The following is a 27,585-nucleotide window of genomic DNA, read 5'->3' as shown; positions in this document are numbered from 1 at the left end:
TCAATGCAAACATTTCCACAAAGGTACTTCGCTAACCGTGAATGGGTGTTTTCCACAGATAGTGCTTCTTAGTAGCTCCATCCAGCTGTAGCCCACTTTAATCCCCCCGTGAGACCGAGTGTGGGAGCATCTTGGCGTGAATTTTGCATTTCTGCTTCACGGGCTGCAGGTTGCAGCTAATAAGAGGAGAGTTGTACTCTTCCACAGCAGTTAGCTGTCACTGGAAATACACTCTCAGCATGTCTGTCTTTGTCTCCGGGAAATCCGGAGATATTACTATTCCACACAGCGCAGCACGTCACATCTGCTGCACTGGCCAGCCAGTTTATTGACCCTGCTGCCCCTGTTATACAGAACAGGGCTGGTCAGAGAAGACGTGCATTAGAAGACCACAATGCGGCTGGACATGATCTGAATCACAGGCGTCCACATCTTTTTAGTTGCAGCTTCATCTGCTGCACAATTGTGTCATAATCCTATTGTTTTTTTTGGCATTAGCCACAAATGTATAATCAGCCAGCTTCTCTTCCATTGAGAAAGTCAGCCCTTTGTTCCATTTTGATCAGTTGTTCTGTGTGTGAGGTGGCCATTAATCTTGGAGGACACACTCTGCTCTAAATTACCCTGCTTGTTTGTTTTCTTTATTTTCCAAAACAAATCCACTGGGAACCACTTCTCAGATCAAGGGGAAAAAAAAGCTTTTCAAACCAATTTTGCTTATTGTGCATTACAACGTGAGGGATTGGTTTTAGGAGGATGCGCAAAGTCAATTAGATGGCACAATTCAAGGATGCAGCATAAGCAGAGATAATGCCACACACGTATACGTGTATGTTTGTATAAGAAGGAATTAGGGCCACACTGAAATGAAATTCAACAATAAAGACATACAATTATCAAAATAAAGTCAAAATGTGTGAAATATTTAGCAATTTTACAAGAATAAAGTCATAATTTTACCAAAACAATGTGGTACCATATAATATACACTACGTACAGTACTTACAGTAAATATAAGTGGAAGTGTGTTAAGGATCTTTTTAACTTACATATTAGTACACAAAAAATGTTATTTTATCAAAATAAAATCTACATCTAAAAAAAGATACAACATTTTTTACTTTTTTTTGTATTTTTTTAAGTATAGTATATATTATTTATAGTATAATTAATATTACATCCATAACCTATAAAGAATTTTTACAAAATTCATTAAAAAATATTTTTAGAGAAAAAATCACAATTATAATAATTAGTATAATTATTACAGAATTACAGAAAAACATAATAATTATTATTATTATAACCATCATTATGATTATGCTTTCCTCTAAAAATATTTTTTATACAAAATTCATAAAAAAAATATTATTTGAGAAAAAAATCATCATAATAATGAGACAGAAATTTAGTTTTTTGAGAATGATGTTTAATTTTGGATTTTTGTCATAGTACTATATTTTTTCATCAAAAATTATTTATATTTTTATATGATATATTATAAAATTATATATTATGACTTAATTTTGTAAAAAAAAAAAAGAACCCAAACCCAACTTTTTTCACTAGAACAAAATTTCTGTCTCATTTTTCATTTTCGCAAAAATACTAATTTCTTGTTGTAATGTTATGTAATGTACTTTAAGTTGACTTTATTCAACTACAACTTTATTCTCAAAACATATTACTTTGTTTAACTTTATTTGTTTAACTTTTTTTTTGTGACTTTTCCCCACAGTATTTTGCATTGAAAAATTAATAATTTCCAGTTCAACACAATACAATAAGCAGCTACATGAATTGCCATGCAGTGCAATAATGAGCCTTTTCCCATGTGCTTCCATCCGTGTAATGCCTAGTGCTGGAAATGAATGTAATGAACGTCTACAGTACATGCGAGTTACATGAAAGAGGTGTCCCACAGGGTTTCATTATGACCACAAAGTTCAAACTCATCTCATTTAGAGGCATGCTCTTTAGAACTACGGCTATGCTTTAGGACTTTGGATTATTTTGTGCATAGGAAGCGACATCTTCAAACTGTGTCTTTTGTCTTCCTGCCCACCTACATAAAACATGGGAATCAGCCCCCAAAGGACTCATTTCCCACTTCTGCCCTGTCACATAGTATTTTAACAGCACACACTTCACTCTCGCATCACTTTGCAGCAAAAATTCTGATGGATGCTATTTGCATTTCAAACACATGCGGCTGTAACTTTTAACCTTAAAATCACAATTCACGTAACTTCAAACCACGAATGAGTGAGCAGTAATGAATGAATACCTTTCAGTTTGCACCGCTGCTGTTTGTTGGATCCGCAAGAACCTCCTTGAGAAACCAGAGAGCAAAAACATTGATAAAAGACTCGGATCATAAAAGTATTCAATATCCAGTTGATAAAAAACATGCAACAAAAAATGTCCCCCCCCCCTGAAAAAGCCTTCCTTCCAGTTAGTAAATGTGCATCGTCGTGAGGCAGCCCGAGTTACTGTATTGTATTGTGCAGTCTGTCTTTCTCTTTATCGCTCTCTCTCTCCAGCACACACACACACACACACACACACACACACACACACACACACACACTTTCACCTCTTCAGTAACCCAGCATAGTGCATGCTGTCTCTCTTCCGTCTCTCTCTACTGATGCCTCTGCACCGTATAATTCTCATTAGTCCTCTCATTAGCTCAGCCACTCCATCAATCAAAACACCCCATCATACATGTATGACTTCCTTTTCATCTTTGCCCGGCTCACACTTACAGCTAGTACTTTATACTAGGGATGGTCCCATCAGGGTTTCATGCTGCCAGGATGGATACCAATCATATGGATTCATTATGCACTAATTATACATTTTTCACTTTATTTATGATGAGCGCTATTGGCCAGGGGTGCTGAATAAAGGGGAAAGGTCCCTTCAATGGCAGGGGGCACAAAAAAAATACTAATAAACTATAAGTATTATATAAATAATAAATAAAATAATAATAAAAATAATTATATATATATATAATAAATTAAATAATATATTAATATATTATATATATTATATAAATAATGAATGCTAATAAAAATCAGTAATTAATTAATAAAGAGGGTTTTCTCCTCCGGTTCCTTGTGGAAGTGGTAAGATTTTGGCTTCTTAAGTTTAAAAGAAATAAATCCGAGGCTAACTGGTTAGTCTGCTTCCCTGCTAGCTAGCAGCTATCTTAAGTAAGAGTTGCGCAATGTGGTGTAAATAATGAATAATATGAGTGTAAAGGTCATTAGCGGTGTTAAGAGTTGAAAATACGTTAAAACCGGATTTAGATTTTTCATAAACAGGGTTTCTACGCTCTAACTAGGAAAATAATAATAATTTATTAACATTGAATCCGATAACTCATTTATCACGGTTGGGTCTGGAACCAATTAACCGCTTAAGCAATTAACAATCAACAACTGTACATGTAATCTGGATCGCTATATGTATACTAACTAAAATCATATAATGGTATTTACACTAACTCACACCATCTGCATTTCTGAAGGTGTTTCAATGTCAGACACAATGCAGTACATGACAGTACCCATTGGGTATACACTGTTTATATAATGGCAGCGGTGTTGTAAGTTTCTGTATGAAATGTGCTCTAATGGATACTTAATGCGTAGAAGCCATCAAAGAGAGAAGGACGAGGGATGCAGGAGAGGGAAGTTGGAGAAAATGCATTCATTCACATAAAAGTGCACTCTTATTTGAGAGGATGTGCATGAATCCTTCAATATCCACCCTCTTAAGGGCAGCAGAACATCTGCGTGGTCGCCCTTCATAACAGCATTAGTGGATTTTCTCTTTTAATGCTGCACCTCTTCACCGTGTCTTTTCCACACATTTTTGTTCATACCTTTCACTGCTTCTGCTGCCTTTACTTCCCCACCAGGATAATCGGCATAGAAAGTAGATGGATTGATGGATGGATGGATGGATGGATGAATGGATGGATGGACCTCCTGGAAAAGACCACATTCACATCTATTATGGATTTTATCACCAGAGAAGTTAGCATACCCTGAACTATATACATTACTCAGCACTTTAACTTTAATAAATGTCACACGTTGAGGTCCAAACAGGGGCTGGAATTTTGACAGGTTTTAGCTGGAAAAGACCCTCTAACAATTAAAATGTTTTATTGCGAAAACGGTCAAGTCTTGTAGTAAACTAAGCTAGTATACATTAGCATTAGCCGTTAGCTGGCATGAAAAGTGGCATATTAGCCATTTTAACAGTAACAAAATTACAACTTATCATATCGATATGGAATAGTGAATATTTTGATGTTGAAATACAGCTAAAGATTTATGTAAATAGAGCAAAATTATACTTAAATGCTTTGGGATTCCGTTTGTAGTCCTTCATCATTCACTTCCGATAATAGATATTTTTATGAGTTAACATTAACAGTACACTGGAAAGCAACTAAATTATTAAGATTTCGTCTAAATGATAGAATAGATTTCTCATTGTGTAATTTTGCAGTATCAGTATTTTTGAAAGTATCAGTATCGGATGGGTATCCTAAGCCTACCAATTTTACTCAGTGTAGCATCGTAAACGAAATGAGTGGTATCGCACAATCTTTAACAGCACTTCCTGGTATGGCTGACCAATCAGAAGAAGCAGAAGTCAAAGGTCAATGAGGGCCATTTGGAACGTACCAAGTTACTTTCAAGACAGAGGGAAGTTTCTCAATTTACTATGTAAATTCTTATCTCATTTTATGACCACAAAGTCGTGTTTTAAAACATATTTGAAATTTGTTTTGTACAAATGTATTCCCGTTGTTAAATATATATATATAAAATTATATAAAAAACAAACTGAATTGTGTATTTATATATTATAGCGTCTTTCACTGCCAAGGAAAACGCCATGCAAATAAGAAATGATTTTTTTCTTTTCATTAAGAAAAAAGAATTTACTGTGATAGTATAAAACGGTGTATGCTGGCCTCTAGTGGCCAAAAGAAGTAACTGCAACAGTAGGTGACCTTAAATAGTGTAGTTTTTCTTATATCGTACACCATTATTTTTTCAACGTTGAAAAAAGTATTTTTGGCATTGTTTGTTATGATTAAATTAAATTTGAGACATTTTTGGCTGTAAATATGTTAATTTCAAATATATATGGTATCACCTCACACACCTTCCCCATCCTCTTCCTCCTGCCAGATGGATGCAAGATAATCCTGTCGATTTGAGACTCCAATGCAGGACAGTAAGGTGAGTTTTTGAGCCCTTTTTTAATATATATATGTGTGGTGCCATCAAAATCTATTCTGCCTCCTGTGTATCCACGCTCTTGCTCATCAGCTTGGCAATCAATTGGTGTCTGGAGTGTGGGAACTGGGGAGAAATATAAAACCATCCAAGGACCAGCATCCTGGTTACAAGGAAAGAAAAGGCAGGAAGTAATGGAAATTTGAGAAAGGAAAGATGGGTGCGATGGCAGTTAATGTACAGGATGTACGTATCACTTCTAGGATTTATTACACTGTGAATTTATATTTGCAGTTTACAATACAGAACAAATGAAATTGAACATTTAATATGGAAATTGACATAATGCTGCTGGGTGTTGGGTTGTATGTTTGATTTGAAACTTGGAGTTCAAACCATTGTCGTACATGACATCTTTGGCTTTTTTTTTTTTTTTTTCGTGACATCAACACATCCTGGACGCATGGCAAAGAGCGGAAGTGTGATGATAACCATAGAACCAGCAATGGAGCTTACTGAGACATTTTGTTCGGGAGTTGGCATGATGGAATCAAACATGCGCAGCGAGTAAGTGACTGTGTATTGCTATTGGCACAAGATGTCTTCAAATTGTGAAAATGGAGGGCAAAGAGTGAGAAATCCTTTCATTGAAACATCTAACTGTGTGATTTTGATGTTTTGATATTACTAGAGGTATTCAAATGAGATCCAAATCCGGTTGTTTCAATGAGAAGTGTCTAAAGTAAATAAAAGAATAAACACAGGCCTTTTCGATAGGCTGTCCTAAGACACTCACGATGCAACCACACACAAACACACAACGTAGCTGACTACTGTCCACCGTGCAGTCTCTCAAAGAGGTTCATTGATAATAACAATAATAATAATGGTGGTAATAATGCAGGCAGACTTGGTTCCTTGGTTCCATGTCAAATCCAAACCACGTTAGAAGTTCTTCCTGCCACCAAGTGAAGCTGCTCCAGTTGCTGTAAACATTCCCAGTCTGGCGCCTTTTTATGTCAGCTCTTCCTCACCGCTGTAAAAGTAATTGTTGCTCCCGGCCGGTTGCACGTATTCCTCCGTTTTGTCCCAGTCCGAGACCCAGCCTCCTCCCGTGCCCCCGTTGGGGTCGGCCCCCTGGTTGGTGGCGCCGTAGCCCGCGCCACCGCTGGTGCGGTACAGCTCCTCTGTCTCATTGGCGAGCTCATCCTCATCCAAGATGCCGCATTTCTCATCGCTCAGCTGCTCCGGCTCAGCCCAGGCTTGTTTCTCCCCGGATGCAAAGATGCCTGGGAGCAACATTTCCCAGTTAGCATTGCAAAAAAACGACTAAAATATATCTTCTCCAGGGACGACACGATGGAAATCAAACCTGGATACGATTTAGAGACGTCAGCGTATAGTCAAGCAGGTATAGATTTACTGCTCAGGTTTTGGGCTTGATTGGACCGGCTGCTAAAATACTTCTCAGAGGACAATCTAAAGCAGTAATGAAGTAGCAGATCTCATGTTACAGTACGTGTTGAAATTCCAGTATTCCCTCTATGAACCACAGTTGCGGCACTCGTGCAGCCCCCAGACCACCACACTACCAACCATGCTTGATTTTGCTTTGCTTTTTCAGTGCATCTGCACCTGTATAGTACAGTACAGTATAGTATAGTATAGTATAGTATAGTATAGTATAATAGCATTATAGTATAGTATAGTATAATAGTATTATAGTATAGCATAGTATAATAGTATTATAGTATAGTATAGTATAATAGTATAATAGTATAGTATAATAGTATAGTATAGTATAATAGTATAGTATAATAGTATAATATAGTATAGTGTAGTATAGTATAGTGTAGTATAGTATAGCATAGTAGTATAATAGTATAATAGCATAATAGTATAATATAGTATAGTGTAGTATAGCATAGTATAGTATAATAGTATAATAGCATAGTATAATAGTATAGTATAGTATAGTATAATAGTATAGTATAGTACAGTATAATAGTATAGTATAGTAGTATAATAGTATTATAGTATAGCATAGTATAATAGTATTATAGTATAGTATAGTATAGTATAATAGTATAGTATAATAGTATAATAGTATAGTATAATAGTATAGTATAATAGTATAGTATAATAGTATAGTATAGTAGTATAATAGCATAATAGTATAATATAGTAGTGTAGTATAGTATAGTGTAGTATAGTATAGCATAGTAGTACAATAGTATAATAGCATAATAGTATAATATAGTATAGTGTAGAGTGTAGTATAGCATAGTATAGTATAATAGTATAATAGCATAGTATAATAGTATATTAGAATAGTATAGTATAATAGTATAGTATAATAGTATAGTATAGTACAGTATAATAGTATAGTATAGTATAGTATAGTAGTATAGTAGTATAATATAGTATAGCATAGTATAGTATAATAGTAGAATGGTATAATGGTATAGTATAGTATAATAGTATAGTATAATAGTATAGTATAATAGTATAGTATAGTATAATAGTATAGTATAATAGTATAGTATAATAGTACAGTATAGTATAATAGTATAGTATAGTATAATATTCGGTGTGTTGACCCATGTTCAGTGGATGGCAAATGGATACCGCTGTAGCAGCTGTACAGTGACATACAGTCTGATAAAAGAGTGTCTGAAACGTCCATGGTGTAGTCACGTTAGTGAGACACCGTACTCACCGTAGAAGATAACACCTCCATAATGTACAAGGGAGGCGATGAGAAACACGCCTTGCCACTCTTCACGCGTCTACATGAAAAAGTTCATACAAACAAAAGAGATGAAAAAGCATCCTAGGATGAAAAGACCTCTTCAGTGAAATACTGAAGAGGATTACAAATGATTCCAACTACTACATTCCACATCTCACCTTATGTTTTGTCATAGCGCCAACTATAAGTGGGCAAACCATACCAGACAGCGTGCCCACCCCATTGGAGATGCCCATGAGGATGCTGGCATACCTTGGAGCAATGTCCAAGTGGTTGACATTGAAGCCTAAAACAGGATGAACATGTACATCTTCAGTGGAGGAAAATGATGAAATAAATCATTGATGTCGTGTAGATGGCTTCACCTGAGATTGCAAAGCCAGAAAATCCCACAGCAAGAACCAAGAAGGTGATGGCGACGCCCTTTGTGTGTGAGAAGCCCACCACCAGAAGCAAGGTGGCCTCCATGCCAAAGCCTGACATCGAGCACACAGGAAAAAGAAGAAGAAGAAGAGGAAGTCTTTCAGCAGTGACCTCAAGTTTGCTCCACAGTGAAGTGCGTGTACACCGTGTACACCATGTACACCGTGTACACCTCTCCATTTCACTTCACTATTGATCCTCTCTTCTTTGTGCAAAAATAGCCCGTATTGAAAGAGGCGACGCTTCTGATTTGTTGTGAGTCATCTTCTCTTCAATGCGGCAAAGTAAAGTTCATTTTAGTCTCGTTTCTGGGCAGAAGTACACTAAGGACTAAAGACCGGAAATTAAAACACATGCAATATATCCACAAAAACCATGTGGAGAATGGAGGGATGGGAAAATGAAAGAAAATAAGGAGTTTATATAAGTAAACAGAATCAATTTATCAAAAAATTGATCAACCGATTTATCAGTGATTAAAATAATGATGTGATGCCATGATGTGCTATATATATATATATCACTATATTGACAGTTACTATGGTAACCATTATGTCATTGGATGCTCATATCACCTCGTACTTCGGTACGTGGCATAAATAAAGTAAATAAAATAAATATTTATGAAAAAAATAAAATAAAAAATATATATATTAGGAAAGCAGGAAGTGAACAAATGTAACAGTTGCTGATTGTAAAAGTACCAGATGTAACCCTCCATCCCCTCCATCTGGTCTATCATCTAAAATCATCAAAAATTATAAAATGAAATATATATATATATATTAGGAAAGCAGGAAGTGAACAAATGTAACAGTTGCTGATTGTAAAAGTACCAGATGTAGCCCTCCATCCCCTCCATCTGGTCTATCATCTAAAATCATCAAAAATTATAAAATGAAATATATATATATATATATATTAGGAAAGCAGGAAGTGAACAAATGTAACAGTTACTGATTGTAAAAGTACCAGATGTCCCCCTCCATCCCCTCCATCTGGTCAATCATCTAAAATCCTCAAAAATTATAAAATAAAAAATATATATATTAGGAAAGCAGGAAGTGAACAAATGTAACAGTTACTGATTGTAAAAGTACCACATGTACTCCTCCATCCCCTCCATCTGGTCTATCATCTATACTATATATCTATCATCATCCATCTATACTATAAATAAATATAATAAATAAAATAAAAAAAATATAAAATAAAATATATATATATTAGGAAAGCAGGAAGTGAACAAATGTAACAGTTACTGATTGTAAAAGTACCAGATGTCCCCCTCCATCCCCTCCATCTGGTCAATCATCTAAAATCCTCAAAAATTATAAAATAAAAAATATATATATTAGGAAAGCAGGAAGTGAACAAATGTAACAGTTACTGATTGTAAAAGTACCACATGTACTCCTCCATCCGGTCTATCATCTATACTATATATCTATCATCATCCATCTATACTATAAATAAATATAATAAATAAAATAAAAAAATATAAAATAAAATATATATATATTAGGAAAGCAGGAAGTGAACAAATGTAACAGTTAGTGATTGTAAAAGTACCAGATGGAGGGGTAGGATTTATTAAGCTTTGCTTCTTCCTACTCCTTTTGGACATGTGGAACTGGGAACTGATTATGGGATGCATTCAATTGTAATCTGATGCATGTTCTAACGAAATAAAACCATTACCATTAGTAATTAGTAATTAGTAATTAGTTGCAGCCCTACTCCTAATAACAATGCTAGTGTTTCATATCATCACGAACTCACCTCCACAGTTCATAATTTTCCTGACGTTGGTGGTGGTCATGATGTTGTTGGAGCGCAGGTAGTCAGCAAGCTGGCCTCCAATTGGCACAATAATGGTCATGACCAGGTGGGGAAGAGCCGAGACTATTCCCACCTGCAGGAACAGGAGACAGTTGGATGAAGGTGGACACGGGAGGAGACAGACGATCAAGAGTTTTTCCCCGGGTTCACCTTGCTAATCTCGAAGCCAAACACCTCCTCAAAGTAGGCGGGCTGGCTGATGAGGAGCAAGTAGAAGGTCCAGCTCCTGCAGAAGTTTGCCACAATAATGGCGTAGACTGGCATGGATGTGAAGAAGGCCCTCCACGGTGTGTTGAATTTCTGGAGAACAACTCAACTTTATTGACTTGATAACAAGACACCAAGGGGGGATGAAGAGGTCGTACGGACCGACACTGAATGTTGAGCTGACTCCCCGATGCTCTCCTCGATGTATTTCCTCTCCTCCTCAGTGATGGTGGGATGAGCCGCAGGGCTTTCGTAAGACACCATGATCCAGAAGCAGTACCACATGACCCCAAAACTTCCTGGAGGAAGAAAAAAAACTGTAGTATCAAAAAGGGCGTTGATTTGTTTTCCCTGTAGACGAACAGCAGCTACCATAGACGTAGAAGACCGACGACCATCCTGAGTACTGGACCAGGATTCCAGCTAACGGCATGGCGATCACAGCACCAGCATAAGAACCTGTTTCAAAGAAAGCATCACAGGTTCACCGGACAAATAAGTCATCGAGTGGATGTAAAAAATGTAAAAAAAAAAAAAAACACACCACAAAAGGCTGTCGTAGCCAAGCGACTTCTTTCAAGGGGAGGTGCCCATTTGGCCCAAATACCATGACAGGCTGGGTACGACACCCCCTGTAGGAAGAGAATACTTCAGCAAGACGGAGAAACACAGAAAGGCCGTGAAGATTATTTTATATTTAATACAGAGCAGTGATTCGATATTGGAAATCATGTGTATGGATGTTTCAGTATGTTAGATGCAAAAAATAAATAAATAATAAAATAATAAAATAATAAAATTCAAAATTCAAAAAACATGTATGGTCGTATCACCTTGTACTTCGGTACGTGACAAAAATAAAATTAAAAATTAAAATAAAATTAAAAAAACATGTATGGTCATATCACCTCATACTTCAGTATGTGACAAAAATAAAATAAAAAATGAAAATAAATAAAATAAAATTTTAAAAAAACATATATGGTCATATCACCTCATACTTCGGTACGTGACAAAAATAAAATAAAAAAAATAAAATTAAAAATAAAAAAAAACATGTATGGTCATATCACCTCGTACTCCAGTATGTGACAAAAATAAAATAAAAAATAAAAATTAAATTAAAAAAACATGTATGGTCATATCACCTTGTACTTCGGTATGGGACAAAAATAAAAAAATAAATTAAAATTAATAAACAATTTCTAAAATAAAAAATATATATTAGGAAAACAGGAAGTGAACAAATGTAACAGTTAGTGATTGTAAAAGTACCAGATGGAGGGGTAGGATTTAATAAGCTTTGCTTCTTCCTACTCCTTTTGGACATGTGGAACTGGGAACTGATTATGGGATGCATTCAATTGTAATCTGATGCATGTTCAAATGAAATTAAACCATTACCATATCGTGTAGTGGTTCATGTAGTGGGACTCGTGGTCAGTACATGATTTCAGTGATGCACAATTATTCTACAAATTCCGCTAAAAAAAAAAAACCCAAATGACTGTCTAGATGAACATGTATATCTTGTGTGAACAAGAGCGAAGCACCTCCACAAGGCCTTGAAGCACCCTGACAATGATGACACAACCAAAGTGCATGCGAGCTGCCGATGGGATGAGCATGTTCAAGAAGGAAGTGGCCACTATAGCAAAGCCAAACACCCTAAAAGAAAGAAGGTAGATATTATTAGTACGTATAAGAGAAGAAAATGGAGTCCAAATGAGTTAGGCACCAACCTGTTTGCAGCAAACTTCTGACAGATGAACCCTCCTGGGATTTGTGTCACGATGTATCCCCAGAAGAAGGAGCCATGGATCATTCCCACCGTTTCCGGATCCCAGTCAAACTGAGCTTTCTGTCCAGACAGTCGGGTAAGTCGCTTCAAAAATAACTTCTACTCACCACTAAAACATCTACTCACCACTATGACCTCCTTGTTGTCCCGAAAGATAGTGTGGCTGTTGACCATGCTGACGATGGCCACGCCCAGGTTGCACCGGATGCCGAAGGATATGCAGAAGCCGATGCCGGAAAGGATGGCGATGATGTAGCGGCGGGGCAGGCCGAAACATGTGCAGTCCACGATGGGCAACTCCTTCTCCTCCACCAGCTCCGGCCGACCCTCGGCTGACAGCTCGATGGTCTCGCCATTCTCCTGCTTCTTCTCGAGAGCCCTGGGATGAAAGTTTCGGGAGGATAGATTACAAAGATTTTTTGGTCAAGAGTTGAGATTTCACACATTGTTTGGTGGTCCTTGAACACAACAGAGATATGTGGTTACATTGTGGATTGTGTTGCGAGTAGGTACAAAAAAAACATACATAAGTCGCTGCGGAGTATAAGTCGCACAAGGCCAGAAATGCATAATTAGGTACAAAAAAACATACATAAGTCACTACGGAGTATAAGTCGCACAAGGCCAGAAATGCATAATTAGGTACAAAAAAACATACATAAGTCGCTCCAGAGTATAAGTCGCACAAGGCCAGAAATACATAATTAGGTACAAAAAACATACATAAGTCACTCCGGAGTATAAGTCGCACAAGGCCAAAAATGCATAATTAGGTACAAAAAAACATACATAAGTCGCTACGGAGTATAAGTCGCACAAGGCCAAAAATGCATAATTAAGTAGAAAAAAACATACATAAGTCGCTCCGGAGTATAAGTCGCACAAGGCCAAAAATGCATAATTAAGTAGAAAAAAACATACATAAGTCACTCCGGAGTATAAGTCACACAAGGCCAAAAATGCATAATTAAGTAGAAAAAAACATACATAAGTCACTCCGGAGTATAAGTCACACAAGGCCAAAAATGCATCATTAGGTAGAAAAAAACATACATAAGTCACTCCGGAGTATAAGTCACACACGGCCAAAAATGCATAATTAAGTAGAAAAAAACATACATAAGTCGCACTGGAGTATAAGTCACACAAGGCCAAAAATGCATCATTAAGTAGAAAAAAAACATACATAAGTCGCTCCGGAGTATAAGTCACACAAGGCCAAAAATGCATCATTAGGTAGAAAAAAAACATACATAAGTCACTCCGGAGTATAAGTCAGACAAGGCCAGAAATGCATAATTAAGTAGAAAAAAACATACATAAGTTGCTCCGGAGTATAAGTCACACAAGGCCAAAACTGTATCACTAAGTAGAAAAAAAAACATACATAAGTTGCTCCGGAGTATAAGTCGCACAAGGCCAAAAATGCATAATTAGGTACAAAAAAACATACATAAGTCGCATTGGAGTATAAGTCGCAAGTAATTTTCCGCTAGTTAACAAAATAAATGATTATGTTTTGCACTACAAAATTCAATATTTTATTTTAGTAAGTATTTTTCTCATTCATTCATTCATTTTCTACCGCATTTTCCTCACGAGGGTCGCGGGGGGCGAACTGTCTTCAGGCGACTGGTGGCCAGCCAATCACAGGGCACATATAGACAAACAACCATTCACACTCACATTCATACCTATGGACAATTTGGAGTGGCTAATTAACCTAGCATGTTTTTGGAATGTGGGAGGAAACCGGAGTACCCGGAGAGAACATGCAAACTCCACACAGAGATGGCCGAGGGTGGAATTGAACCCTGGTCTCCTAACTGTGAGGTCTGCGTGTTCACCACTTGACCGCCGTGCAGCCCAAGGTATTGTTATGAAAGATGTAATTAAATTAGCGTGGATGAGAAAATAACGGCAATTCAACATGAAACACATCTCTTTTAGTAAGTCAGTCAGCATTCTTTCCATCATTGATGCTTATCAAGTATTAATAGATTCTCAAGCTTGAATTATTCATATCTTGAGATCCCTTGAACTATTTTTGTCTTTCTCGTCACACTCTGCCATTTTTTTTTCTCCCCATCAACTCCCCCGACTCACACGCATACGCCTTCTACGCCTCCCATCATGAAAATCTTCTTAAAAATGATATTTCCACACTGTATCCTTTGTGACTTCTCATGGCTTGAGCCTGAATTAAAGACAATCCACGGTAATCCTTCCAGGCTACCTGACCGCCCCCCCCCTCCCCCCCACCTCTGCTGCATGCTCTCCGATGAGGACAAGTCAAGACGCTCGTCACAAACACGGAAAACTGATCTGTCTGGAATCTTGACGACATTACAGTAAGATCAAGCCGTGTACCCCCCCCCCCCTTGTGTATTCCATTTCTTTCCACAAAAAGGCCAAGGACAAAATGTCAAGACGTCGGTTGGTGGATAAATATACTGTATGCTGTTTGCAAAGCAAGAAAAGCCTGAACATATAACATTTGGACAGTCTCTGTTTTAGGATTATAAAGATACAGTTATGATGTTATGATATCAATAATGAATGCATCATAAGTGATCATTGACCAAATGAGTAGAATGAAGCATATTTGAACGACAAAGAAACTAGACAAAACATATAAAAGCTGACAGTATCATGATGCAAAATATGCGTTTGTTTTTGCCATTATAGTACATTTACTTGTTTTTTATGGCAGCTTATAAATGATACAATATACAATATTTAGCAATATCTCTGAATAAAATGTAAAATAAAAAAGTATTGTTATTGCCTTAATTGATTTAACATCAAATTTGAATACATGAGTATTGTACTGTATATACAGTATACAGTTTTTTACAATGTTGATAATACAACATGGTAAAATATATATTTCTATGGTTTATTTTTATGAATTGTATTACTTTGTCAATTCAATATTTCTTTAAAGCTTGAAATCATGCTTCACTCTATAATACATAATGAAAAAATGATGATAAAACTGACACACAAAACATATTAATTAATGATATTCAGTACATATATCAGATTCAGGCTAATATGTTGTAATTAAAAACTGATTATTTTATACAGGACATATCATTAACGGACTTCTGCCCTTTTAGCTTAAGGCAATTTTTATTTTTAGACCTAAATATAAACTATTTCATGTAATGAATGATATAAGATATTTATACTTTATAAAATATCGGAGTAGCCGTGTCACATCACGTTATTCCATCTCATGATGCCTATACATCGACTTAAGGATGGGAAGGGAATTCGTTCATCCCAGTCTAGCGTGCGGTTGGGAACACGATCCAGCACCTGAGATCACATGTGCCTTGCAGGAAGTGTCACTTTATAGGCCCGCTGGCCTAATCCCGGACGGCCCATCCAAATGGGTGGGGCGGTGTCTACACCCTAACCTTAACTAGCAATGGAAGAGGGAGAGAGAGGCGGTATCCAAGGTGTATCCAGCCCTGTAGGGATTTACGTGGCTCGACAGCTTGGAGCAAGGAGGGAGGCTATTTCTGGAGAGGATTTAAGTGTTTAGATGCTAGATCAGATCCCGTGGGGGAAAGAAAGAAAGGATACTTCATCAATACCCGGGCTGGGATGCATGTACATCATTGACAACACTCATGCTTATTCTCACTTGACTACGGGGTCAAAGGTCAACCCCACCCAACTGCCATATTCCATCATTAGATGTATAGATAGGTTTTTTCCCTACTGTACTGTTTGTAACGTTTCAGACATGGGATGCTCAATGTCGCGCCAACTGCCACTTCACATGTACGGGTATATGCCCTCACACACATATTAACGCTCCTTTTGATTGCACGTTTATAAATGTGTATTCATGCTAGCTGCACGGCATCGTCCCGAGACCTGCCTCTCTTAATGTGGCCAGATGGGGCAACCAAAATATTAGAAACACCTCATTTTCATGCAGTGCACTTCTCCAAACAATACAATGTCATGTCATGATACGGTTCTCATGGGGAGGTGCAGCAATTATTATATGTATATATATTTTTGGATGTTTTTTCTTGATTTTTAAAAAATATTTAATATTTTTTATTTGACTCATTTATTTATACAGTATGTTAATCATATTTAATAATTTTAATTTTTACATTTTTAAAGTAAATACTAATACATTGTTTATTTTATGTCTATATTTTAAGCATTTTTAAATATACATATAGTTTAGTTATTGCATTACAACAAAGTGATGAAAATGCATGCCAGTTTACTTTCCTTTTTAGTATGTTTGGCAGTAATAATAGTGTATTTGTGTGTGTGTGTGTAAATGACATACCCATATATTTTGCCCAGGGTGGTGGCAGCCACAGCCTTAAACCTATCCGGCCGGATCTCCATCCTGACTTAGTCCAGCCTGCGCGCGCTCCCGACAGCTTAGTCCTGTGGTGCACGCGCCTCGTAGCTCCAACTAAAACATTCAAACTTGAAAAATAAGAAAATGAAATTAAAAAAAAAAAAAGGAGAAAAGTTGATTTCAGTCCAGAAGAATCGACACTGGTAACCTTCAGCTGGCTTGGTGGAAAGTGAAAGCAATCGATGATAACATGATCAAATCTCACTTTGTTGTGGTTCTAAGTCCTTAAAGGTTGTAAAAAAAATAAAGATGAAAAAACTTTGTTATATTCTCGGGTGTCCGCAGAAGTTCGATGCCCGCGGGAGGCAACTTTCGACAGGATTCATGGCCGAGCGTTTGTCTCTGGCCGAGGTCCTGAATCCAGATTACCGCAGCCCCCGGTTGACTAATCTCTCCGAGTGGGAGTATAGTGAATCTGTCAGCCAGGTAGCATGTCACTTCCTCCCACGCAGCCCCACGCGAACTAAGCGCCTGCTATTCGTGGAGCACATGGCGTATGTGGAGGGAGTAAACCGTGGAAGCATATTAGACTGACGGCTACTTGGAAGGAAGAAAGCAGGAAAGGGAGGGGTTCTTGGATGGTGTGGTCACGATACAAAGAACATGGCTCCTTTACAATCAAATTCACTTTCTAGCAATGTGGTCATTTCCTGCAAATAATTTAACTATAATAAGACTGTTGTATGAAATGTGAGTGTGAATGGTTGTTTGTCTATATGTGCCCTGTGATTGGCTGGCCACCAGTCCAGGGTGTACCCCGCCTCTCGCCCGAAGACTGCTGGGATAGGCTCCAGCACCCCCCGCGACCCTCGTGAGGATAAGCGGTAGAAAATGAATATTACATTTTAGGGTGCACGGTGGGCGAGTGGTTTGCACACAGGCCTCACATCTAGGAGACCCGAGTTCAATTCCACCCACGGCCATCTCTGTGTGGAGTTTGTGTGTTCTCCCCGTGCATGGGTACTCCAGTTTCCTCCCACATTCCAAAAACATGCTAGGTTAATTAGCCACTCCAAATTGTCCATAGGTATGAATGTGAGTGTGAATGGTTGTTTGCCCTGTGCAGGGTGTACCCCGCCTCTCGCCCGAAGACTGCTGGGATAGGCTTTAGCATCCCCCACAACCCTTGTGAGGAAAAGCGGTCAAAAATGAATGAACGAAGGTCTAGAAAGCTTTCTGTGCGGGTTATTGTGTGTAGCTGCTCTATGGGAGTCCACAATTCAATACAAAAGGGCAGTAAATGAGCATAACAGGTCCCCTTTAACAAACTGCGACCTCAACATGTTGTGTAAGGCACCTTTCTTTTTAGTGTTGCATTTTGAAGCTCTATTTAGAGCCTTTGTAAGATCCAACAGTGCAAAATGTAAATTATTGCAGTTTTTCAACTGTTTTCTTTATCAGGAATCTGTATCTTACAGTATTATCCTGGGCAAAATTACTGCATTATTGTGTTTTCTCTTGACCTTATTTAGGGACAAAACATTCCAGCAGATGATGTCCTGTCTCCCCCCGACATTCCCCAGACACAACATTAGGTACACCTGTGCACTCTAATCCAAAGAGAGCTGCACAAACAATAATAACCATAATGTGATGCAATATAACACAGCTACTAAACATATAGTGAAAACGAGTAGTTTGCACTGACATTTATATATGTATTTAGTTTACACATGTTTTTATACAGTACATCACTTAACAAATGCCTATAGTTCATATGTGGAATCGTCTTGGACACATTCATAGGTATTATGTGATAACTATAGGTCAAGAGTACGAGTAAGAATGGTCACTACAAATACAGGATGAGGAAAATGTTGGCAAAAGTATCATATATTTGTTTGTTTTTTTAGACTCCAATGGTCCCCTGGTTCAAACATTGCACCCTCACTCAAAACAAATTGTTTCTATTCTTGGCCCAAATGAAAATTAAATTAATTTTCAATCCTAAAAGTGGCTAAAGGAACAAAAATACAACTATAAGCTATTCGGAAGATGTGATATCTGCGACATTTAAGAGGTGCGGGGGTGTGACATCAGCTACTTAGTTAGCAGTGTGGAGTGCGCCAGTGACTGGCGTGAGTTGTGGCTGACAGCAGCTCGTGTGTGAAAGTTCACTGCACCAAAGCTGTAGTATACAGGATTAGATTGTAGTACACCGGCCACCAAGGTGTCTCATTTTCTATGATGTCAACTATATTGGACAATATAACTGACTATAGGGGTGTTGCATCATGTCTTGAGGGCTCTAATGTACAAATGGGAAATCCTACTTCATGATAATTCATTTATTGCAGTCAAATAAAGAACCACGAGGGATGACTGCATGTCTACTGACTGTACTACTTCAAGTACGAATCCCAATTTTTGGAAAGGAACCATTTAAAGGCTTGTAGACAGTATCCCAAACATCAATATTATAGATATCCACTTCCCCAGGATCTGTTATGAGTTTAAAAATATATTACTAGTTTCTGAAAATGCTATGATGAATCGTATAAGTTGCTTAAAATGAGAAAAAGGTATGTAGACACTGAAAGAACAGCTACTGTATACTTTCCATTCAGATAAAACTCCTCTGCAGGTCTTTTGCTGATATGGTCCTCAGGGAGCGTGAGGAAGAGAAAGAGGAGGAGGAAGCAAAGAGGGGAGGAAAGGGCATGGCGGAAGGAGGAGGGGAGAGGCAGGGTGCGACAGAGATACTGGATGGCGTGTCTGAAAGGGAACCGAAGCTTGCTCTTTGCACATCCACCGCACTGGAAGCTTGGAAAAGCACTGATGGATGGCCCATTGGCTCTGGGGAAAAAAAAAAGTATTTCATAGAAGCATATTTAATCTTCAAATGTTTCTTCCTCGTTGGAAACTATTGACATAAACTGTAAACATCCTCTGTCTCTCTCATACGGCGCTATGTTTTCCTTTGCAATTTCTCATGTAACCCAAATCATTAAGTAACATACCCTGGTGAACATCAGTTAAACAGCACTGTACTGTAGAAAGTAATTTATTGTGTCAAAAATAGCAAGAAAAGGGGAATTTACAATGGAAACACTTTAAAATGTAGTTTTTTTTATCCAGAGAAATTGTTGAGGTGCTCTAAAACGTTTCACCAGGAGTGTATATTATCCAGACGTTGGGTGTATTCTTGCATTTTATGTATATAACTCTGGGTAAAACATTTGTTAATACTTGGGTTGTTTATTTTTTATATAGTGTATTTTGGGCGGCACGGCGGATGAGTGGTTAGCGCGCAGACCTCGCAGCTAGGAGACCAGGGTTCAATTCCAACCTCGACCATCTCTGTGTGGAGTTTGCGTGTTCTCCCCATGCATGCGTGGGTTTCCTCCCACATTCCAAAAACATGCTAGGTTAATTGGCCACTCCAAATTGTCCATAGGTATGAATGTGAGTGTGAATGGTTGTTTGTCTATATGTGCCCTGTGATTGGCTGGCCACCAGTCCAGGGTGTACCCCGCCTCTCGCCCAAAGACAGCTGGGATAGGCTCCAGCACCCCCCGCGACCCTTGTAATGAAAAGCGGTAGAAAATGAATGAATATTGTGTATTTTTATTTCTGTTCTCTTACCCAAGCAAATTTCCCCACTGAGGGACAAATAAATAATCTTATACTACTGATTGGTAAAATGTATACCTGACACTCTACCTGTGCCGTCGTCAAGCTGGGTGTGCAGGTAAGGTTGCTTGTTGTAGAAGTTGTTGTAGATACAATACACAGCAGCCATCAGGGCGCACATCACACCGGCTGCAGCAATAAAAATGCCCACCTTGGCATGGTCTTGGTCTGCACGGGCATCTGTCGCGGTTAAGAGAATATCCGTGACAAACTAAAATGAAATTATGACTTGATATGTACTCACGTTTTGCATTTAGATGGCTGTTGTCCTGGTTTCTCAGTCGAACCGAAGCAGGGATTACTGCCGGGTCCTGATGGGTGTAGATCTCCCGCTTTGAGTGCAGGGAGATCTGGGAGCTGCTCAGCGGAAAGAGAAGCATCAGGAAGAGTGCGAACCGGACCGTCATGAGGGTATAACCACAAGTGCACTGTAAAGGAAAAATGTGTCATATTGGATATTAGTTTTCTCATCTGGTGGACCAACCTGGTCTATTTTGATAAAGACCTGAAGGCCATATTTTCAACAAAATTTAAATGGTGTTTACCTGAAGTAGAAGCAGGTGTCGTTCCCAGTCTTGTCTGCCTCCTTATTCTTCTTCACAAGACAACGTGCATCCAAGACAACCGAGCTCCCCAAACGCAGTCTTTCCACAAGGGACTCTGCATGTCACTCTACTTCCACACGCTCTAGAACCATATGAGAGTAAAGAAAAGGACATCTATGCAAGTTTAGCGGTTGAACAACACATCGCTTTCTGTTCATCACGCACCCTAAGGTTTTATGCTAATACAGTATTAAAAATAATGCACCACTCCCTGGCTTCCACTTTCAGTGTGCACAATCTTAAGGGGATACAAACTGTTGACGAGTATCAGATATTTAACCATTGAAAAAAAGTGGAAATGCAAAACAGGTGTGCAAAGCACTGAAAAGATGGAGGACGACCTTGAAGAGTGATGCACACACACAAAACAAAAGCACAAAAAAGGGCGAGGACATTTGCCAAAAGAAACACGACAGAAGTATAGAAGTATATTCAGGTTTTTACAAAAATGTGCTGAAATTAGGTTTTAATAAAAAGAAACTTGATTTACAAAAAAAAAAACATTACACAGGGCAATTAAATTACTGTTCCTTGACAAAACATTTTTACAGACGGTATACAAACTTTGTTTTTCTAACTGTACATGACATCAACAGTCTCATTTAAAAAACCCAGTAAAGACCAGAAATTGAAATAAGATCTTAAAAACAGAAGCAACCATGTTTATCAACATGACAACAGAATATTGCAGCGACACAAAAACAAAGATATAAAACTATGGCAATGACCCCTTATTCCAGGCGCAGCAGCTTGAGAAAAATGAGGAAAAACAGGTTTGTTTGTTTTTTTACAAACGGTAACTTCAGGTATGTTTATAGGCAAAATGAATTGATTTTAGTTCCAACATAAAATACTATATGATCCAGAATAGCACTTCTTTGGCGAGTAGGGGTGAATTGTGTTCCCTGAGGGGAGGCTCACTGTGCCGCACCTTGAAAACACCTGATCTAGTGTATTTACAATCAATTGACTGCCATACAGTATATGCTGTGCATAATAATGACAAAATGTAAATAGATTCAATTTAGAATATTGCTTCATTGGCTTTTGAAATTACTTTTTTTGTTTTAAACAAGAAATGTAGAAAAAAAATGATTGAGAAGTTCATCATTGGCAAGAATCTCCATACGCGTTGCACTGGCTCAGTTCTGACGTGTCAGTCATTGGGGTTTCACACTTGCCCTCAGTGTTAACGATACTGTACTGACCAGGCTTATCATCGCCAGACAGTCTCCTCATTCTGTCCTGGAGAAGAGTGTAGATCAAGCCCAGAGGGACGGGCAACATGGCAAATATGATGAGCAAAGCTAAAACAGCCAGAGCCCAGCCTGGGTATGGTACCTTCGTCTCAGAAGCCTGAATAAATATCAACAGAGCAAGAAAAAATAACTTTAAGGGAGGACGGATTCAATATATGTAATGTGTCATACCGTTTCTTCTGTCCACGCAAGGTAAGTTGGTGCTTCCATGCACATGCGAATGCTGGTGGCCACTAGGAGTCCCAACATGGCCAACAGACAAATATACTTCCACAGGTACTTGTAGATCACATTAGGGCGCCAGCCTAGCATTGCCTCGATGTCATCCAGGAATCTTTATAAACAAAGTGAGGGATTATTCATATCAGTGATGCAGAACATCTCACCTCTATGGTATGAAAACACTAAATCCCCAATATGAGCATCACGTGGTGTTCGAGTACACATTGCTGATACATAGAGTAGCGTTGCAGAACCTTTTTAATGTCAGTCTATCAGTTGCATTTATGGTTCTTAAAAAAAAAAAAAAAAATGTGAAAAATGTCACATCTGTTGATGCCGTGAATTCTTTTGACTTTTTAAAAGACAAAAAAGTTGGTTTGTGGTTTTCTCCGGGTACTCCGGTTTCCTCCCACATCCCAAAAACATGCTAGGTTAATCGGCCACTCCAAATTGTCCATAGGTATGAATGTGAGTGTGAATGGTTGTTTGTCTATATGTGCCCTGTGATTGGCTGGCCACCAGTCCAGGGTGTACCCCGCCTCTCGCCCGAGGACAGCTGGAGCCTATCCCAGCTAGAGCAATTTTCCCTGCCGGATATACGTAGTCCTCACCTGTCGGCTCCATACAGCCAAGACACACTGAAGGTCTCAAACACCACCACGATGATGAGAGGCAAGGTGGCCGAGTAATCATCAAACATCATAACAAAGTAGTTGCCGCAGCGTTGAGTGAAGAGAAGGCCAATCAGAAACCCGATGACGCAGCTAAAAACTGGAAAAAGTACAAATAGGAAATGTTTGGGTATTTGTGTTCTGTCGGCAACGATAAAGAAACAAAGAAAGCGGCGTTTACTTGTGAGTTTAGTCTTGTTGTTTGCCAGAGTCTTGAAGCGGTCGGTGAGTGGGGCGAGGATGCCTTCCATCGTGCCAAACATGGTGCTGAGGCCGAGGTTGAGCAGCATGAGGAAGAAGAGGGCTGACCAGAAAGGACTGCCAGGCAACAAAGAAATGGCCTCAGTGAAGGCGATAAAAGCGAGGCCAGTTCCCTCCACACCCTGAACACAAATACAACATTTAAATTCCACGTGTGCAAGACAAAGAAATCAAATCAGAAAATCCACTTTTAATATCAACTTAACACCTTCTGCATCTCCTTTTCTAGGTTGCACTCAGTTAAATTGGCAGGGATATGGCTTCCATTTTGTTTGAACCAGCTCCTGTAGTCTTCGAGTTTAACAGAGCGGGGCTGAGTGTAGTCGAATGTTGGAATCATGTTTAAGTCCACAGAACCGATTTGGATCTGCTCAGACAGCAACTTCATGTTGCTAAGAAATGACAAAAAGAAACAAATTAGGGTAAATGTTCAACTCCAATTGTAATTTCCATTTTGTTTACTTCCTGGGTTAAACAGAGGAAAGAGGAAGTTAGAATACTAAAAAAAAAAGCATAATGAGATGAATCTGTGACGAATACATCAATATTTCAAACATACCGTACCTCGCTATACATTCCGAAGCTGCACGAAAGCCGAGCACAGCAAACACCACCAGCGTCGCCAGCACCGATGTGAGGAAGTTTATGAAGGAGACAGTGAAAGCATCACGGTGGCAGTTGTTGTTCTTGGGATTGTAGGAGGAGTAGGCGATAATGGACCCAAAGCCCAGGCCCAGAGCAAAGAAGACCTGTGTGGCTGCCTGCCGCCACACCTGAATGTCTGCCCAGATCTCCAGCTTTGTATCAGGCGATACAAAACAACAAGCGCGTCATGTTTACTATACCTTACGTATAAATATCCATGTAAATATTTTGTCTGCCATTACCTTGGGGTAGAACATGTGAGTGACACCTTCCAAGGCACCGTCAAGTAGAAATCCTTGCACAAGGAAGCAGAAAAGCACCAAGTAGGGAAAGATGGAGGAAAAATACATCACCTGGAAGGTTTTAAAAGGAGTAGTTAATTGACATTGAAGCAAGAATACAGTATATTTTCACTCATTATCATTAGGATTCCTAAACAGATTACTACTAACCATGACCTGGACCCAATGGAGTAACTCCACTAAATGTAATTGTGTCTTAACTATGCAAATGTAGGCATCTACCTTGACTGAGCTTTTGATGCCCCTGATCATTCCCAGGCACACAATGGTCCACGCCGCCAGAAGACATCCAATGATATATGGGTTGAAACTCCCTGTCTCGTTGATGGAGTCGGTGATATCCAATGCTTTACGGTACCAAAAATACGAAGTAGGGGAGCTCGCTTCACATTCCTTAACTGTAACAAAATGTGTTGATTTTGTTTAAAATTTAAGTCCATCTTCAGAACTGTGTGATTATTGGATTTACCTGTCACGTTATTCCCCTGCTCCGGACACGTTGTCCAAGGTAAAGGGCTCTGAAAAGAGTTGCCAAGATAGAAGAGGCTCCATGCGAGGATGACGTTGTAATAGAGAGCCACAAAGAAGCACACCTGAGGATATTTCACAATATGACAGAATTATTATAAATAAATTTGCATATTGTGTAATTACATTAAAAAGACAGACTTGCTACAATGTGTTAAGTGTATCTGTGGGACTTTTTTCCTGGATATTTGTGACAGAATTATTGTAAATAAATGAAATATTTAAAATATCAATTATACTATACTGTTGTCCATCACTATACCACGGTTCCAACATCACGTCCCATAGGTATGAGTATGAATATATGAATGACTGTTTGTCTATATGTGCGCAGCGATTGGCTGGCAACCAGTCCAGAGTGTACACCGCCTCCCGCCTGAAGTCAGCTGGGATAGGCTCCAATACCCCTTCGACTCTAATGAGGATTAGCGGCATAGAAAATGGATGAATGGAATTTACCACACAGCTGGAGTAGCCGATTCCTACAAGCCTGGGAGAGATGTACTTCCACACTCCGATGCTTCCCTGTCGGATAGCCTGACCGGCTGCCAGCTCCAGAAAGAACAAGGGAGTGCCCACGGCCAGCATCAACACCACATACAGCAACAAAAACGACCCTGAGAATCCAAGATGAGAATCAGTCTGATAGACAATTGGATACAATTCCACACACACACCAAGTGATTACTCACCGCCCCCGTTCTGATGGCAATAATACGGAAACCTCCAGACGTTGCCAAGCCCGACGCTGAATCCCACCTGTGCCAAAAAGTACTCGATTTTACTGTTCCAACCAGCTCTCGCTGCAGGCTCAGAGGTGCTGTCATGATCATCTTGATGGTTGGCCTCTGCTTCAGGGAGCTGCTTCTCCATCTGTATAACAAAACAGGACAGAACAAGATGGCTGCTAATCACGGAACAACTCACTCAAGGAATTAAGCATCATCTTCATTTGTGTCAACCCTTTGCCGGACGGTGGAGTGGAGTGGGCGGTAGTGTCCATCCATCCATTCTCCATACAGCTTGTCCCCACCACAACATGGGTATGCTATAGCCTATCCAGTTGACTCCAATGTGTTAGTAGCCTAATACAACGCTAAGAAAACAGTGTCTAAACATAACAAGCACATTAGTCAATGGGAATGTGAACCATTTCCCAGTATCCCTTATCAAGCTAAACCACAACGTGCCAGCTAAATCCGGAAGCCTTGGAGTACAAACCAATACGTTCAGACATGTGCCAAACTTACCTTTTCAGGTGACGATGACAATGGTGTAAGGAAAAATAACACCGAAAATGAAGCAAAAAAATTGAAAATATTGACGATATAATCGTGTTTCCTGTTAGGACTTTTGACAAGAAGGCGCACGTGCAGCTACCGTTTCAGACAGTCAAGCTAAAAGTCGTCTTCTGTGGACTTACCGCTACGGCAATATACTGACAGCATAAATACACAACTGTAGAAACAATACGAGTCGAATAAGATGACCATTTACCAGAAGGGCGTGGGAACTCCCGCGTTCTTTAACTTCAAAATATCATAACCTCACCCAGTTGCCTTTTTTTTTTTTTACAAATGACACACGCTCCCCTCATGGAGTCATTGTTTGGATGCAGCACACCAAGAACGCCAACAGCACTTTCGTCACAAACAGAAGCGAGCTCAGAGTAGAGGAAATGTATTATATTTCACATATTAAAGTAAGTATTAAATATTTATGGATTAAATTTGTAGTAATTGGTGACAGTAGAATGTTCGAATTTAAACAATAAACCTCCAAAACACGCTGAGTACTGGAAGGTAACACCAATCTCTTACTACGTAACCAGGTAAACATATACATCATTAAATCACTGAAATACTTATTATATTCAAATCATCACAAAATATACTTTACTTTAAAATATACTACATTTAAATAGTGTTTTAGCTACGTAAAGGAATGTTTTGAATACTTGCGAGCTCCCTATTGGAAATAGTTTATACAACTTACGGTATTTTTATTATTATTTTTTTTATATTTATTTTTTTCTTACTTAGCGTCATTCCTTCAGTTTTTACATTACTTTGGCGTATCCGTAGAATACCACACAAGGTAAACGCTGTCTTTACGGAAGTTCTCATAAATCAATACAACCTGTATAAGGAAATGGTAGTCAAATTATATATATTTTTTTTTAAAGTTGAAAGCCTATTTTCTTTCAATTGGCAGTACCTTTCTCTGTGGTCACATTGACATTACAGCTCTGTATCGTCAAACACTCTGCCACGTATGCCAGCGGTCACACAACGCACTAAGATGTGTGGACGTACTATTAATTGCAACAACACACTGGATCGTCAATGCGCTTGGATTTAAACACATGCATTTAAATGTCATAAATACCTTGAATCAGGCTGAAGAAAGAATTGGAAAAAAAAGTTTTAAAAACAGTTAAGTGTTCCCTCTCCTTGCTGCCACTTCTCACAACTCCGCCTATAACTTCCACTGGTGGATAGTAGTGGAGGCTTGTTGTGAAAAGTGACACCTTTTACCATTTGTAATTGCAGTTTTCTTTAAAAAAAAATGCACTTGAGTGCAGAAAATCAAATAATTGGAAATGGGGGTGCTGGTTACTGCATGTAGCATTTCAGAAGAATCCATAAATGGCATGAATTTACCCCCCTTGGGGTTTAAATACTGAAGTACCCGTGACATCATTGCCATAGAATGTTATGTAATAGGTACAGTACAATCCAAGTACTTTAACCATGTAAATA

General features: G+C 38.7%; 4 protein-coding genes across 4 annotated transcripts in view; all 4 read right to left on the bottom strand.

The window, feature by feature from the left end:
• The window catches only part of LOC131109524 (SH3 and multiple ankyrin repeat domains protein 1-like), a 36,388-nt gene extending 33,924 nt beyond the window's left edge, over positions 1-2,464 (bottom strand). Inside the window, exon 1 of the mRNA XM_078789065.1 lies at positions 2,288-2,464. The gene's annotated coding sequence lies outside the window, so the exon portion shown is untranslated. The remainder of the gene's footprint in view (positions 1-2,287) is intronic.
• A 3,038-nt stretch (positions 2,465-5,502) lies between these two features.
• Positions 5,503-17,261, bottom strand: LOC131109425 (vesicular glutamate transporter 1-like). Its single transcript, XM_058061400.2, has 13 exons — positions 16,620-17,261; positions 12,422-12,674; positions 12,237-12,355; positions 12,048-12,162; positions 11,039-11,126; positions 10,867-10,953; positions 10,657-10,793; positions 10,438-10,587; positions 10,228-10,360; positions 8,388-8,498; positions 8,181-8,308; positions 7,990-8,059; positions 5,503-6,559 (listed from the first exon to the last, which is right to left on the bottom strand). The coding sequence occupies exons 1-13, from the start codon at positions 16,679-16,681 to the stop codon at positions 6,285-6,287; spliced, it is 1,728 nt and encodes a 575-aa protein (XP_057917383.2). The 5' UTR covers positions 16,682-17,261; the 3' UTR covers positions 5,503-6,284.
• Positions 17,262-18,142: 881 nt separating this feature from the next.
• Positions 18,143-21,306, bottom strand: LOC144898120 (uncharacterized). The gene is made up of 4 exons (XM_078789075.1): positions 20,876-21,306; positions 20,575-20,758; positions 20,361-20,510; positions 18,143-19,493 (listed from the first exon to the last, which is right to left on the bottom strand). Exons 2-4 carry the CDS (start codon positions 20,735-20,737, stop codon positions 19,261-19,263), a joined length of 546 nt encoding a protein of 181 aa, XP_078645201.1. The 5' UTR covers positions 20,738-20,758; positions 20,876-21,306; the 3' UTR covers positions 18,143-19,260.
• Positions 21,307-21,713: 407 nt separating this feature from the next.
• Positions 21,714-26,425, bottom strand: LOC131109424 (sodium-dependent neutral amino acid transporter B(0)AT2-like). The gene is made up of 12 exons (XM_058061395.2): positions 26,321-26,425; positions 25,516-25,696; positions 25,283-25,440; positions 24,765-24,888; positions 24,518-24,693; positions 24,236-24,346; positions 23,913-24,145; positions 23,557-23,740; positions 23,269-23,470; positions 23,028-23,187; positions 22,366-22,528; positions 21,714-22,291 (listed from the first exon to the last, which is right to left on the bottom strand). The coding sequence occupies exons 2-12, from the start codon at positions 25,694-25,696 to the stop codon at positions 22,043-22,045; spliced, it is 1,941 nt and encodes a 646-aa protein (XP_057917378.2). The 5' UTR covers positions 26,321-26,425; the 3' UTR covers positions 21,714-22,042.
• Between the last annotated feature and the right edge of the window lie 1,160 nt (positions 26,426-27,585).

This window comes from Doryrhamphus excisus, linkage group LG2 (assembly GCF_037039965.1).
Source record: "Doryrhamphus excisus strain RoL-2023G ecotype Guam linkage group LG2, RoL_Dexc_Guam_v1.1, whole genome shotgun sequence".
NCBI lineage: Eukaryota > Metazoa > Chordata > Actinopteri > Syngnathiformes > Syngnathidae > Doryrhamphus > Doryrhamphus excisus.
The sequence above is the reverse complement of the archived record's forward strand: the minus strand, read 5'-3'. Positions and strand labels throughout refer to the sequence as shown.

Coding starts and splice junctions, on each gene's coding strand:
- LOC131109425 (XM_058061400.2), bottom strand. CDS start 16,681: ATGGAGATCCGGCCGGATAGGTTTAAGGCTGTGGCTGCCACCACCCTG. Junction 11,127..12,047: donor TGCTTCAAGGCCTTGTGGAG/GTGCTTCGCTCT, acceptor CTCTTCCTACAG/GGGGTGTCGTACCCAGCCTG. Junction 10,588..10,656: donor CAGCTCAACATTCAGTGTCG/GTCCGTACGACC, acceptor GTTGTTCTCCAG/AAATTCAACACACCGTGGAG.
- LOC144898120 (XM_078789075.1), bottom strand. CDS start 20,737: ATGACGGTCCGGTTCGCACTCTTCCTGATGCTTCTCTTTCCGCTGAGC. Junction 20,511..20,574: donor CAGCCATCTAAATGCAAAAC/GTGAGTACATAT, acceptor TAACCGCGACAG/ATGCCCGTGCAGACCAAGAC. Junction 19,494..20,360: donor CCAGCTTGACGACGGCACAG/GTAGAGTGTCAG, acceptor TTTTTTCCCCAG/AGCCAATGGGCCATCCATCA.
- LOC131109424 (XM_058061395.2), bottom strand. CDS start 25,696: ATGGAGAAGCAGCTCCCTGAAGCAGAGGCCAACCATCAAGATGATCAT. Junction 24,889..25,282: donor TCGGCTACTCCAGCTGTGTG/GTAAATTCCATT, acceptor AAATATCCTCAG/GTGTGCTTCTTTGTGGCTCT. Junction 24,347..24,517: donor GCATCAAAAGCTCAGTCAAG/GTAGATGCCTAC, acceptor AAAACCTTCCAG/GTGATGTATTTTTCCTCCAT.